The sequence below is a fragment of the Haliotis asinina genome, chromosome 15 (genome assembly GCF_037392515.1).
Source record: "Haliotis asinina isolate JCU_RB_2024 chromosome 15, JCU_Hal_asi_v2, whole genome shotgun sequence".
In the NCBI taxonomy this organism is placed as follows: Eukaryota; Metazoa; Mollusca; class Gastropoda; order Lepetellida; family Haliotidae; genus Haliotis; species Haliotis asinina.
Genome location: NC_090294.1, coordinates 49,936,376 through 49,951,932, shown reverse-complemented (window position 1 = coordinate 49,951,932; position 15,557 = coordinate 49,936,376). Strand labels below are relative to the sequence as shown.

At 38.6% G+C, this 15,557-nt stretch overlaps 1 protein-coding gene across 1 annotated transcript in view; it reads right to left on the bottom strand.

Moving 5' to 3' along the window:
* Window positions 1–15,557, bottom strand: part of LOC137265456 (coiled-coil domain-containing protein 125-like) — a 37,530-nt gene that overhangs the window by 11,827 nt on the left and 10,146 nt on the right. Inside the window, exons 4-7 of the mRNA XM_067800859.1 lie at window positions 5,186–5,257; window positions 1,787–1,920; window positions 860–942; window positions 247–365 (exon numbers count right to left, since the gene is read on the bottom strand). Coding sequence (XP_067656960.1) covers window positions 247–365; window positions 860–942; window positions 1,787–1,920; window positions 5,186–5,257 — 408 coding nt within the window. The remainder of the gene's footprint in view (window positions 1–246; window positions 366–859; window positions 943–1,786; window positions 1,921–5,185; window positions 5,258–15,557) is intronic.

Here is a 15,557-nt window from a genome sequence, read left to right as displayed (position 1 = left end):
TGGAGACCACTGTTACATTACATGACTAGCTGGAGACCACTGTTACATTACATGACTAACTGGAGACCACTGTTACATTACATGGCTAGCTGGAGACCACTGTTACATTACATGGCTAGCTGGAGACCACTGTTACATTACATGGCTAGCTGGAGACCACTATTAGTACATATCCTGTGGTGGTGGTGGTGGTGGTAAACTATGGTATGGCACATTTACTACTGGTCAATGTTAAACTGAGCCCACCTCTGCTGATGAGTATGTGCCATAGTCCTCCTCCGAGGCAGTGCTTCTCGTTCTCTCATACTTCAGCTTCTCCTTTACATCCAGCAGAGCCAGCAACTCATCCCTCTCCCGCGCCAGAGCTGAAGCATGCCACACAGATCAGTCCTGCTGCTCATACAATCGTAACAAGGTACACCATAATTTGAATACTATCTAGTGCTGCCCCAAGCAAGTATATCACTGCTATCAAGCGAGTCTCTGTATTGAACAGTATTCCAGTTCCATCACGGAACGGCACGGCACGGCACGGCACGGCACGGCACGGCACGGCACGGCACGGCACTAGATCTGGGAGGAAGTCCTTAGATGAAAGGATCAGATACTGACATGATAATTAACAACATAAGTTTCAGTCACGGCCTGACAAACCACAGAACATAACATTTGTGAATCTGTGTTCAGCTGAGAGCCTGTGTGGTTAATATTTGAAGAAAGTCTTAAGTAATACATGTCTGAGAGTGTCATCGCACTTGAGGGAACAAGTCTGAGCCCAATCATCCTACTTAGAGTCCCAACATCAGGAATATTACCTACTTCAATACCGAGGTCAATTCAGGCTCAAACTTCAACATACCCATTTTCTGACAGTTGGCTCTGCGTAGTTCCTCTGACCTGGCTTCGAGAGTGGACATGAGGAGACCGTTCTCCTGGCAGACTCTGGAACACACCATCATGGCAGTCAGATACATGCATAAAATACTAAGTTTGTGGGGTAAGCCTCTCCCACAGTAATCTCAAGAAGACAAATCTGTCGACTGATTTTCATTTCAACTGGTTTATTGTGCAATTTTAAGATATTTTCAAGAAAACGTTTTTGACTGAACAATACCACACAAATCTGACTCTCAGAGTAAACAAGAGGATTATTATCTGCCAGTATCTGCCAAAATAGACTGTGGGGTATAATTTGTGTTGTAGGAGTGTGAAGACCAGGTGAGATGAGTGTGAATGTCTGGGTCAGCGTCAAGAACTTCTGCTAGCCATCACTAAGTGCATGAGTGAGTGAGTGAGTTTTACCCTGCACTCAGCAATATTCCAGCCATATGGTAGCGGTCAGTAAATAATTAAGTCTGGATCAGACAATCCAGTGATCAACATTATGAGCACATAATTGAGATATGATAACATGTGTCAAACAAGCCTGACCGCCCGATGCCATTAGTTGCCTCATACAACAAGCTTGGGTTGCTGATGATCAATTTCTGATAACGATGAATAAGACAATCAAAGATTTTATACAATCAGTTACATCCATTTACAAAGGCTTTATTCAAATTAGTTTATAACACTACTTTCTTATCATCCAGGTTAATGGATCAGTATGGACTAAAATTTCATGCACTGTCTCATGGTTATAATAAATTATATTTTTTAAAATATGGATTTCAAGCAAAACGAATAAAACACATAAAAAAATCAGAGCAGAATATATATAAATAAAAATAAAAACACATCATTCCTCGGTCCAAGTGAACCACTTCATCGGCCAGCTTCAGTTTACCTCTGTAAGAGTGCTTCATCGTCCCACAACAGTTCATGGGGAGGCAGCAACAGCAGCCCCTCCCCTTCTTCTACATCACCGCCACCTGCAGACTGGTCCCCCGACAGATCCCCCGACAAGTCGACAGCACTATCCTGCACCACAGACAGACCAATCACCAACCACCACAAGCAGACCCGCAGAAACAGGTACCAGTACGGAGACACAGGTCAAAGCATGGGAAACATTTGAAATTTTACAGTTTCAATCAATAAATGAAAATAAAAAATAACTATTATATAAGAAGATATATCACCACAATCACTAATTATTGTAATATGAGATTATTGTAAAAGTGAGATCAGACATTATTAAGAAAAGATCCCATATTTAAAATTCTTGGGGGATGTCATTATTGTTATTTTGTTTTAGCACTGGCTAAATCCATATTTAAAGTATTCCTGTGAGCCCCAAAACAACCTTTTATTTTTTAAATGGCCCAATAAACTCACACGTTCAGTGAAATTGGCAAACAATTTGTCACACTAACATTTCCATAATTTCTATTTTAGAACAAAAAACCCCAAAACCAGCCCAGTCAAATATCTTGCATTTGAAACACAAGAAAACAATTTCTTCTGTTAATTCTTCATTTGAAATGGAAAGGCAACACCTCCCATCTCAACCCTCCAATATAGCTTGTCGACGCAGCCTCACTTGTACAACCATGGCTATACTATCTGAATCAGTAATACAAGCATGTATGAGAACCATGCAGAACAAGGTGCAACAACTAACATGGTGAAAGTAAATTCATAAATACTACTTTTAGTCTTAATAATACATGGCCAAGAATACTGAATATTGCTGAGAAATTTCACAACGGCAGTTTCCATTAAAAAAAAAAAACACCTTTCGGTGACAACTTACGAACCAGTCTAAGTCGAAGGTAACCTTAGTGCAATGTTAAAGAATGGGGGGGTTGAGGTTAACCTCAGTAAAGGTTGCTTTGTGAAAGGAGCCCCAGCTGTCAATGTTTCTATCACAGCAGACACAAAAAGTAAGCCAGGCAAACATTTTGGACTTGCTATAAATTCTGATAACCACTGACAGAAGGTTTTCACTAGAGCTGTGTGTGCCGTTGTACAAAGCGATATTGACATTAAAGAAACCGCAACTCCCATACCTTGACACAGACTTACGGTAGTCAAGGAACAAGAGCTAACTTTGTCTTGCATAACAGCTCCCTGGAGTATTCTCATAACTAATGGTTGACTATAACCAAGCCATTCTCAATGCATCAGTACAGCGATAGAGAAAAAGCAAAGTTTCTAATGGAGTAAGATCAGGCATGCCTGACATGTGCCAGCAAACTAACTTCATTTACCCGTGTACTGTGGACCCTGTCCAAACTGGACCAGAATATACACTACTCAGTTTCTTCGTGATTTATGCTCAGACTTTGAGTGAAAATAACCAATTGCTGGGAGACAATATGTCTGACAAACAGTATTCCATACTGCCACAGAAATATTAGAATTTTTAATTAAGCATTCACTTTACAGCTGAAGCTAACTTTTTAGTTTCACACCTTTATGAAACATATAGATATGTATCTATGAAAATGGAATATGTTTTGGTGAAAGGAATCATTTCCTTCAAACAAATCTTTATGTTCTGTTTCTTTGTCTCCGGTTATCATTTACCGTAACCTGACTAAACTGGACCTTGCCTATACTGAGTTTTGTCTCAGTCCCAAATATGTGAACAGAGCGCACTGTACAAGCAGGAAAAACAAAAAATAATTTGATACGTATATTAAAACAGTATTGTGCTGTCCACACAAAAGATGCAGATAATCAAATAGCTAGTTTGTGGTTTCCAACTTTCAGAAAAATAAAAATATTTAAACAATACCATCTACCAAGCCAAACACCAAAGCAAGGACGTGCCTGACACGCAAGACACACAGGTTACCTATCAAAGCGGACAGCCCATGTCTGCTGACTGTCCATGAACGATGTCTCCCGCCATTCAAGCTCAAACTGCAGTTTGTTAACCTCCTACAAGAAATCAACATCATGCACAAACATCAGAACACCATGCACTAGAGGAAATATTATTATGAGTGAACACAGCTGATGCTAAGAGGAAGTATTAAAGTCAGTCAACACAGTTGATGCTCAGAGGAAGTATTAAAGTCAGTCAACACAGTTGATACTCAGATACAGACAGCAAGCTCTGTCTGTGGTCATTCAGCATGCAAACTGTAGATCTGTTTTCAAAAGAGTATTAGAAAAAGAACAAAATGCAGTTTTACTCAAACATGAAACAATATCAAACTTGTTCAAAGAACATAACCAGTAACGTAACAATAGTTTGCAACAGATTTCAGCCTGTGAAAGACTTCTTGCAAGAAAGTCGAAACAGAAACACAGTGAATCCTCAATATAGAAACATTATCAACCAAAATGATCACAACCTGGACATAGACTTTCAAAGCTCAAATTAGCTAAGATAGTCATCAATGCCACAATATTAATGTAAGACTATCTTAGCGCTGAGAGAGCTTCAATAATCTAGGCCCTGGGCCTTAAGAGTGATCTTGGTAAAGAAACTATTAAAAGTCTACCCATGATATGATCTGGGCCTAGATTTTCGAAGATCTCTTAGCGCTAAGAGAGACATAAGTACTATACTTTAACATGAACTTACAAATTATCTTAGAGCTAAACTAGCTTAAAAAATTTGAAGTCCTAATCTGATCTGAAATTGATCTTGTGGTCTAACTTGTTTCCAGTTTATTTGCAATGCTGAAAATAAAATAATCACTAACAAAGTTCAGACCAGCTGTGATACAGACACTGAAATTACTTAGCATGCAGTTAGAGATGGTTAGAGATGAGCAGTTAAGTAACAATTCATACACAGCTCATCAAAGCTTGGCAATTCCCCAGGTTGAAATGTACATGCAAGATGCACATAATACCCACTGTAATGAGGTAACTCACAGTGAACTTAATCTTATGCATCACTCTCAACGGACATAACATAACGGTTTCAAATCATCCAAACAATATCATACAAGTCACTGACTTGAGAAACTATATATCTGACTCTGTATTACTTTAATACACAAAAGGTAAATGAAAAGACTTGAAAGGTTAAAAGTTTTTAAGATTTTAAGGTAATCAATGCTTCCAATAGTGTACCAAAAGATGCCATGAGAAAATGACATTCAGTATAAAGACTTCTTCATCCATTTACATCATATTCTAAAGACAAAGTCCCATGACAAAGCTGATGATAGAGGATGATTCTGAAATGGAGTAAAGTTGTCAGTACTATCAGAGATAGGCAAGTTCCTTACTTGAAACATGTTTGCGAGTGGTAGAATTGTCTATAGAGAGATGATCTTACCTCAGCCAACATCTTGCTACACTCCCGAGCTATCTTCTCTGTGATGGTGTGCTCTTCCGTTGACTCCTCAGCCTATGCAAACAGTGACAGAGTCAAAAGCTTAGATCAGAGCACAGGGGCTTGTAACGCTGAAAAATGCCATCAAGGTATTGGGTGTATGTATTGTCACTAACAGGGTCTTGGAACTACATAAAAGGAAAGGGATGTAATGAGGTCAACACACCAAGTTCGTTTCTGGGCGAATTAAAACAATGATCACTGTCTCATGTCTGATTTTGTACGTAAATGTATTGGCTGAATATGTGTACATACTTTTAATGGCATAAATATAGTGATCATTGTTAAATTTGCCCTGAAACGAACTTGGTGTGTTGACCTTGTTACATCCTTTCCTTTTATATAGTGCTAAGACCCTGTAAGTGACAGTGCAGACCTTGGTAGCAGTTTTTAGTGTTGCAAGCCCTTGTGGATCAGAGTAATTCAGTTACATAATGATGAGATGAAACTGACTATAAAATCATGTTAAAGATTACTGCACTTCTATGTAACAGGCATGCATTGTGAACTGGTGCTTGTACAAGTCAACACTTGTGCAGACTGAATAGTACCAGCCACTGGGATATCATGTTACAGATCAAGATAAATGTTAGGATTCAGATACAGGATACAAGTTCCAAGACTGCCAGTCCTTGTTGTATTATGTTTATTGCTGAGTGCTAGACAGTGTACGTCAAGAACTCCAGACTCTTCTGGTATGAATGAACGGTGGATACAACCACCATTATTGTTCTCTTTCACCATCAGTTTCGCCGCAAAGGTTGTTAATGTCAAGCCGCCAGTTTGGTTTGGCAGGAAAGTCACTCGTAATGTAGGTCTAAAACATCTATCACCATAGTTACACCAGATGGTGCCCCCAAATAAGACATGAACATGGCATTTTGAGAAATGCAAAGACCCAGAGGCAAACAATAATCACTTTATCACTTCTATAAAGATCCTTAGGTTTCCTTGACCAAAAATACAAACAAAAGATCTTACTGGCTGAAACCGTTAATTTCATAACATAGAGCAATATTGACAGGTTCATCATTTTTTTGTATCCAGAATGAAAAAAACATGCAAAAAATTTAACTTCCACCTTCACACAAGTCAGTTGCTACACACAAGTGCTGAACAAGAACAAAAATATGCATAAAAGACTCCGAGTTGTTCCAAGGCCATCACTGCCCTACATGGTCAGAAGGCTCTGTATCCAACCAATGCTCTGATGAGAAACTAGTAATGGACATGGTTAAACAATATTTCACTCACATCACAGCTGTATATCAATGTAACAAAAACTAATGCAGGCAAAAGACATCCACCATTGTTGACTTACTAATGTTGACAAGGTGAATCCGGCATTCAAACCCACAACCACAGTTTCCTGACACTTCGAAAGGGAATAAATCAGATCAGTATATTGAGACATTTGGATGACCCTTTATCATCTAAATGAATATATTATTATGTTCACTCTATCACAGGGAATAATGTATGAGCACTGTAAGTACATACATCAATATATTAATCACCCCAGCTATGATTCTATTGTTTCATTACTGCTTTTGACAACCTTCACTATCTACAGAAAAGATCCAAAAATACTTAATACCTATTACTGATGTTTACTGTCATTTAGATTATGAAGACATTTGCTCCTGGTTGTCTGTTTTCATGAGTTTCATGAGTGAGTTTCATGAGTGAGTTTCGTGAGTTTCATGAGTTTCATGAGTGAGTTTCATGAATGAGTGAGTTTCATGAATGAGTGAGTTTCATGAATGAGTGAGTTTCATGAGTGAGTTTCATGAGTGAGTGAGTGGATATAGTTTTACACAACTTTTGGTAATATTCAAGCATTATGATGGCAAGGGACACCACACATTGCGCCCGTGTGGAGAATTAAACCCGGGACTTCAGCATGACGAGCAAACACCTTAACCACTAGGCTGCCCTGCCAACCAGTCTGTTTTCAGGTAAGTGTGGTGAGCTGAGAAATCAGTATATAAGTGCCCTGAGAATTATTTTCCAAAAGCTCAGATTTAGAGTGAGTCTAGTTTTAAGTTGCTTTCATCAATATTCCAGAGGGTGACACTAGAAACAGGTTTCACACATTGAACCCATGAGGGCATATGAACTCAGGTCCTTTAAATGAGGAGTCAACAGTTTAAACCACAAGGCTAGCCCATTGCCCCATCAGATTCAGAAACATCAAAAGCAGTAAATTAGCACATTGTATTATCAAACCAAAGATGATTTCAATGGTATAAATCCACCTGACACACTTCAAACAGAATACAACATAAGCCTGATAAGCCTCAATGACTGCGTATTAATCTTGTTGCCACAAGCAATTCATGCATTGTGTAAACGTCAATCAATGTGACAACAACCAGCGACCACTATCAGTGTGAAGCACACGTGTGAGCAGCTGCTGCTGTTGCAGGTGTTTCTATAGTAGTTGTAGCCATCACTGGGATTGAAACAGGCAGACAAGAACGACCCCAGAATTCAGTCCTGCAGGAAATAAAAGCAGAGGTGGTAAAACCAGAGAAACCTAAAACCAGGAACTGGCCCAGATAATGGCGCTCAGTAAAAGGTGCAGATACCTCAGTCTGAGGGTTGTTAGTTTTCAGTTACAAACTTGTAGAAGGCATGTACTTAAAAACAAAACAAGGCATTTACATATTCCCCAAATCCTCCAGACCCCAAGAAGCCATTTCTGCAGGAAATGAGGTTGTGAAACCAAAGAATCCTAACACCAGCCAGGAGTGACTGAGTGAGTGAGTTTAGTTTTACGTCGCACTTAGCAATATTCCAGCTATATGGCAACGGTCTGTAAATAATCGAGTCTGGACCAGACAATCCAGTGATCAACAACATGAGCATCAATCTGCGCAATGGGGAACTGATGACATGTGTCAACCAAGTCAGCTAGTCTGACCACCCGATCCCGTTAGTCGCCTCTTACGACAAGCATAGTCACCTTTTATGGCAAGCATGGGTTGCTGAAGGCCTATTCTACCCCGGGACCTTCACAGGTCACACCAGCCAGGAACATAAGCACCCAATTTCACGTACACACACTAAGCCTCAAACATGGAGTATTCAATCACTTTTTATTTATGAACATGTTAAAAGCATGTATTTCATAAAATCAAAGGATTTGTTCATTTCCTGAATCCTCCCCAGGTGCTCAAAAGCCAATCATGCAGGAAATAAAGGCAGAAGTGGTGAAAACAGCTAGTCCCCAAATCAACCAGAAACTAGCACAATAATGGCAGCCAATACCAGGAGCTAGCACAAGAATGGTAGTCAATACCAGGAGCTATCACAATAATAGCAGCCAATGTGCACATGAATGGCAGCCACTACCAGGAATGCACACCATGCTTGAGTGAGTGTGCAATGTGTCTGAGTGCGTGCATGAGTTTGACTCCATGCCGCTCCAGTACTGATATTCCAGGTCAATGAGTATGTGTGAGCATCATGTGGGAGGAAAGACATCCTGAGATTCTGATGTGAAGAGTCAAAACAGATTCTAAGGCTTTGTGAAAAGCCTGCAGCAGAGGTAATTCGGTGTGGGGCAATAGGTAAAGGGATTACTTTTTTCAATCAAAACTGAGGAGGTTTTGATCTAACTTATGAACCAACCAAAGATGTCCTCAAGATAAAATTACAATATTTGGTGTTTACTGTTGAAATTAACAGGGTTGCAACTGGCGATCCCTTGCCTACTAGTGTTCTGCTACTCGTGTCCTGCATGTGCGCTGCCCACCCAACCCTTCTAGTGAGGAACACATGGTGCATACTGACAAACAATCTCATTCTTCATAACAATCCTTTGTAGCCTAGGATAAAACCACCAAGCTAGTAGGCATATCTACAATACATTGGAAGTTTTCAATGATGTGATATTTCATGATCAAGACAAAGTACATCAATCTTCAAAATAAGTAAAATAATTCAAAGTCAAGAGCTACTCCTCAGAAAAACCCTGCAAGGTGGGCACTTCTGAAGAAGATCCACAGGATTGTTTTAATGCCCATGAATATGACTGTAGAGGTTTACTTGGTAAGAGGACAACCTGGCACAGCAACAGAGAAATGTCATCGGAGGTATCTGTTTATAAGCTGGTGACAGTAATGACAGAATCAAGAATTGTTTAACATTATTGAGAGGGATATGATGTTTAGAAGACTACTAAAAAAGTTTCTAATTGTTCAATTGTACATAAAATTTTATTTATACTTTCCACAGCACTTATTACATATATTGCAGCATATATTAAAATGATCGGTTTAAACCACAACTATGAATATAATGCTAAAAATGAATGCACTTGCATTATACTACGGTTGCCATGGTTACCTTATCATTATACACTGGTGGTGAATGGAATCACTCAACCTTGGGACAGGACATGGTACACTGAAGATAGTGTTATGGTAACCATGAAGCCAGGTATCTTCGGATGCATGACAATGAACAATTCTTTCAACTCATATGACAGTTCCACTGCTACTGATACACAATAATTGTTCTTGGTCAGGAAGTATGAAATATATTAATATATCTTCCAGTTTGACTCCATAGACAGAGACATTATTCAGTGAGTGAGTGAGTGAGTGAGTGAGTGAGTGTGTTAATAAAAGAGTGAGACAGAAAGTGAGAGAGAGACATAGTGAGTGAGTGAGTGAGTTTAGTTTTATGTCACACTCAGAAATATTCCAGCTATATATCAATGGTCTGTAAATAATCAAGTCTGGACCAGACAATCCAGTGATCAAGAGCACATGTATCGAATTGCACAATTGGGAACCACTGAATTGTGTCAACCAAGTCAGCGACCACCTGATACTGTTAGTCCCATCTTACAAGAAGAATTGTCGCCTTTTCTGGCAAGCATGGGTTGCTGAAGGCTTATTCACAGGTCCATCGTGAGTGAGTGAGTAAGAGAAAAAGAAAGACATGGAGGTATAGTGAATGAGTAGTGAGAGTATATGATCTGAAGTGAGTGAGCGATGGACAGCAAACAGTCCAGATAATGAGATCCACTAAAGTCAGCTTCTACAAAGAGCATGTAATACTGGGAATCTCAAGCATCACACTGGAACCTATTCAAGGCAATACTGGGATACCAGGCACCAACCAAATCAGATTTTGTTGACGTATCTTATGGTGTACTGTGGTGTGCAGACCAAATAAATGGCACATTGAAGGTCACCTCCATGATTAAGACAAGGCTCACTGAAATTTCATTTGCAAAAGACCTGTTAAAAACTGTTAGAATTGGTCTTCAGCAACCCATGCTTGTCAGAGGTGATCGGGTGATCTGTGGATCACTGACTTGCTTGACACGTCATCATACCCAAATTGTGTAGATCGATGCTCATTTTGTTGATCACTGGACTGTCCAGTCCAGATTTGATTATTTATAGACCGCTGACATATAGCTGGAATATTACTGAATGCAGTGTTAAACAGCGAACACAGCCTATAACCTAAAGGGACGCCACTGTGAGATCATAAACCCCTCAAACTCATCTGACTTAAGGGACAAAAAAACTCACTTATACATAGAGAAATACGGTAAGGATGAGTCGCTTTAAACGTGTTTCAACGCTCACATAGCTGTGGATAACAAAACCCTGCATACAATACTAATTTCATCAAGTCCATGAAACTCTTGCAGCTGAAACAACCTGGATATGGATGATGACATGTAATTTACAAATTAACAGATATGCACAAAAAAACATGTAGAATATTATATGAAAATAAACAAATGACTGTCATTAACTGAGCTAACAATAATTAACACTAACATGGACATTTCATTAGCCATACATCACTGAGCACCTGATCATGTGGATCGCACAAACACTACATAACACAAAATATGTTATCATGCATAATCAGACCAGGGCACCTGGACCTACATCAAGATGAAATATCGTAAACAACAAGTGTTTGCAAATGATATGCCAATGTCCCTCACAGCAAAAAAAGAATGAAATATTTATAACATATCTAGTACTTTCTATTTTTTTTTGTTACACACAAGATGCCTGAAATGACTGGTGTCTGCATAATTACACAATATAGAAGACATTGGATGCAATGTTTCATAAGATATCGTGTTCAATGTTTGAAAAGTGTTCACAGTATCATGGTGACATTGCCAATAAAAACAAGATCACCAAAATCAACTGGTGTCTGCAAAATTCCCCAATGTAAGTTGTCACCAAATTTGAAGACATTGAGTACAACAGTTCATGAGATTTTGGGTTAACAAGAATCTGGACATATGTACATATACACATTGACGGATGTACAAACACTGTTGAATACATAGTCTCCTGTTCCACATTGTGGTATGGGACAATAAAGTAAGGGATCAGGGCATTTATTTTTACATGGTTAAAGACAATTTCATTGAAGTATCTCCCTGAACATCAATGAACATGTTATGTTCAATACAGACACTATTTCTCCCTGAACATCAATGAACATGTTATGTTCAATACAGACACTATTTCTCCCTGAACATCAATGTTATGTTCAATACAGGTATTATTTCTCCCTGAACATCAATGTTATGTTCAATACAGGTATTATTTCTCCCTGAACATCAATGAACATAGTATAGATATTATTTCTCTACTATATGCCATCAAGGTCATGACACCCGTGGTTGCATAACTTTTTACCATGAATATGTGCAGCATGCTGAACATCTAGAAAACACACGCATGACCCAGCGTCAAAAAATACCATGTCAAACATCAGCGAGTAATGAAAAGAGGCCTGATATATTTCAGTGAAACTTGCTATGATTGTAAATAATTTAACTTGCAGGACTATCCAATGTAGGTTTGTGATGCTAAATCTCCTGCAACAAACACTTCAATTTTCACAAAACAGACAGCGATCTGGGCTTCTTTACAAACGACACATACTGAAATGACACAGACAGGATTGAAACATACCGGTAAGACACACTAGAATGGCACATATCATGTGACACATGTATGGTGATGACATCCTTTATCATGATTATGAGTGAGTGAGTTTAGTTTTATGCCACACTCAGCAATATTCCAGCTATATGGTGGGCCTGTAAATAATCGAGTCTGGACCAGACAATCCAGTGATCAACAACATGAACATTGATCTGCTCAATTGGGAGCCAATGACATGTGTCAACCAAGTCAGTGAGTCTGACCACCCGATCCCATTAGTCGCCTCTTACGACAAGCTGAGTGCCTTTTACGGCAAACATGGGTTGCTGAAGTCCTATTTTACCCTGGGACCTTCACAGGTTCATGATTATGTATACAACAAGAATAGTCAATAAGCAACCACTACTGACAAACTTTACTACCTCCAGCCCAGAGGCCAATCTGCAGTCCAAGTAAAACTAATTTCAAATTGAATTAAACTTTCCCAGTTACTGTCAATACAGTTTATAATTACTGTGTTGGCTTGGTCTAAATGTAAACTTACAAGACATTTTTCAGCTTGTTTCTTGCCCCATATACACTTCATGAATTGCCTCAAGTAAAATACTTTCAGTATTTAGTAGGAATATTACTTTGACTGGAGATTTATTTTCCCTTCCTGCCTTTAGTTTTTCTGTAATATAAGACATGAAGTTGGTTTGGCCTAATGGTCACTTGTATATCACTCATAACAGGACCAGAATACCTGTACATTGAGGAGTGATATTTCAAAGTAGGTCCTAACACTGTTATCAAGTGTTTGATAAAGGTGTTAGGACCTGCATCTAAACATTACTCCTCATTGTAAATATAGAAGAAAGTTGTCAGTAATGAAGCTGCTCATTGCCACATCTAGCTCATTGCCACATCTAGACCCAAGAAAAGTATTTTAAGCTAGCTTCTGGTTATGCAATAGTTTAGGACAAGCATAATATCTACTTGATCTCTATAAAACTGATTCTTAAATCATCATCCAGTACTCTTGAAATGCATGGACATGGTGACAAAATCAATGACATTAATGCAGGCTCCAAATTATATCCCGACTCCTGCTATTAGGTTGCCAACAACTCTCAACTATATAGGTGACAATGATTTGGTTGCATTATTCACACAAACACACAGCATAGCCAGGGCGTTGTTTTACCTACTTTTACACTAACTGGAGCCGGATGTCACCAGATGATGGATTGCATAGGCTACACTGCCGATATACATGTATGTATCTAGGTGCAAAATACAGTTAATGCAAGCACGTCTCACAGATGGGTGTGCAACGGTTGGACAGATGTACAACACCACGTCCCAAAGTTAGGTTAAGCTGGCTCCTGGCTCCTGGCTCCTGGCTCCCTTTGAGTGTTATAACATTCACCAAAGCTAGGAGCTGGTAAAGGCTGCCATTTAAAATGCTCTGTTGGTTTATTTGACGTCAAATTCGGACCAGTCAAGCTCAACGTCGTGCTGAAAGATCTGGAACCAAGTTAACTCCCTCAATGTAGAGTGGATTTTTGTTTGTTGTTCTGGCACACATTTTCATAAGTTTTGAAAACTGAACGCTATGCGAGAATTGTGTTTGCATGGTCCTGGATCTACCTAAGACACTGAAATTACACTGAAATGTAGAATATTTTCCAACCAGATGGTATCGATTCAGGTGCAAATATTTTGGAGATTTGACAAACAGACAGAGCTAAATGGTGTACAAATTTATATTGAAACAACAGTAAGAACTTCTGCTTTTCATCGTGCACTGATAACAGCACCATGCGACAAATTTTCACCTTTGGCATCTTTATGGAAAGTGTGAGCAAACAAAAAACTGAATGATATCTGAACGACTAAAGCATGTATGTATGGGTTTGTCTGCTTATACAAAATATAACATTACACTCTCAATCTAAGAAATGAATCACAATACATATCGGAAATGGATTTTCCCCCATGATGTCAACCGATGACACAGATGTCATACACATAAGATAAGGGGACATAACTATGCTGTGCTTACCACCAGGTCATTACAACTCAGATCACGTGGAGATATGTTGCTATGGATACGGACGATATATTTTCATGATGTTTTGTCCACTGGGAACCAAACAATTCCAATACAAAGATCCCCACTGTCACCAAAATACGTTTTTGTAGTATCACAAGGTATAAGAAACGATGATGTATCATTACATGAGAAAGCGCATAATAGCGATTTGGATGGCTCTAGGTAATATGTAACTTTTTACATTCCCATAATCTCCTGTTTGAGCAATGTATTTTGAAAGATTTTGCACTATTCTGACAGATTATTAGCCACATCTTTAAATGTGATGGAATTACTAAAAAATTACATTTTGGTTGACGTCATGGCTTGCTTTATGGATTTTCCGATGTTTTATCTCTTACACTTGTGTAAAAGTTCAAAAGATAGTGCACTGCACTAAATGTGTCATTTTTTGTAAATATCATTCAAAGAAACAAAAACTTTCCAAGAACGTTTTAAAAAAACGCATACCCTTCATCCACATGATATGATATTGAACAAGGCTAGATGCAGAAAATGAATTTTACAATATCTGAGCACAAAATGTATATGTATACATCATGATACTGAAAATGTAAAGTGTTGGAGAGGATGACTGTGTTTATTCAACCGACCTTCACCTCAAAGAAATGTCCAAATATGTACAACAATGTTGACGTACGACATCACAACCAATGACAGATTCTTACAAAATGGTGGCAGGGCAGATAAGGGTACGCAGGATTTGGCCAGGACACTATCCTTGATTCAGGTATCGTTTGTACATAAATATGATATTTAAGTAATCAGAATAATTCTGACTGTCTGTGTATTATTATATGATTTTTATCATCTTCACTGTAAGCAGGAGAAGAAGCCAGATATACTGATAATTACTGTTGTCGTTCTGCATGATTTTTCATCAGTCATGGCGTCATGCTGCACAAAAACTCTGATAATTTCTTATTAATTTATGAAATCATTCTATTACAATGATGTATAATTTCCTATTTCTTGATACGATAGTGTTTCTATGCATATTCCAAAGGTATTTAGCCAGTGCAACCAACAAAGAGATGAATGGATTTCGGGAATTTCGAGGAAATGCTATGCTTAGTAAAACTGGAAAGTTTCTTTGTTTACATTTCAAATATGTGCTTGCTTTCGTGCACAGCGTTTATTTTCACATTCAAATCTATTGTTCATCTAGACACTTGGCACTGGTGACAAGGACCATTTGTAATTTGATTCTAAAAAGTATGAGGAATTCAGCGGTGTATTTGTGGCTGCAGAATATGTAATATGTCTGAAA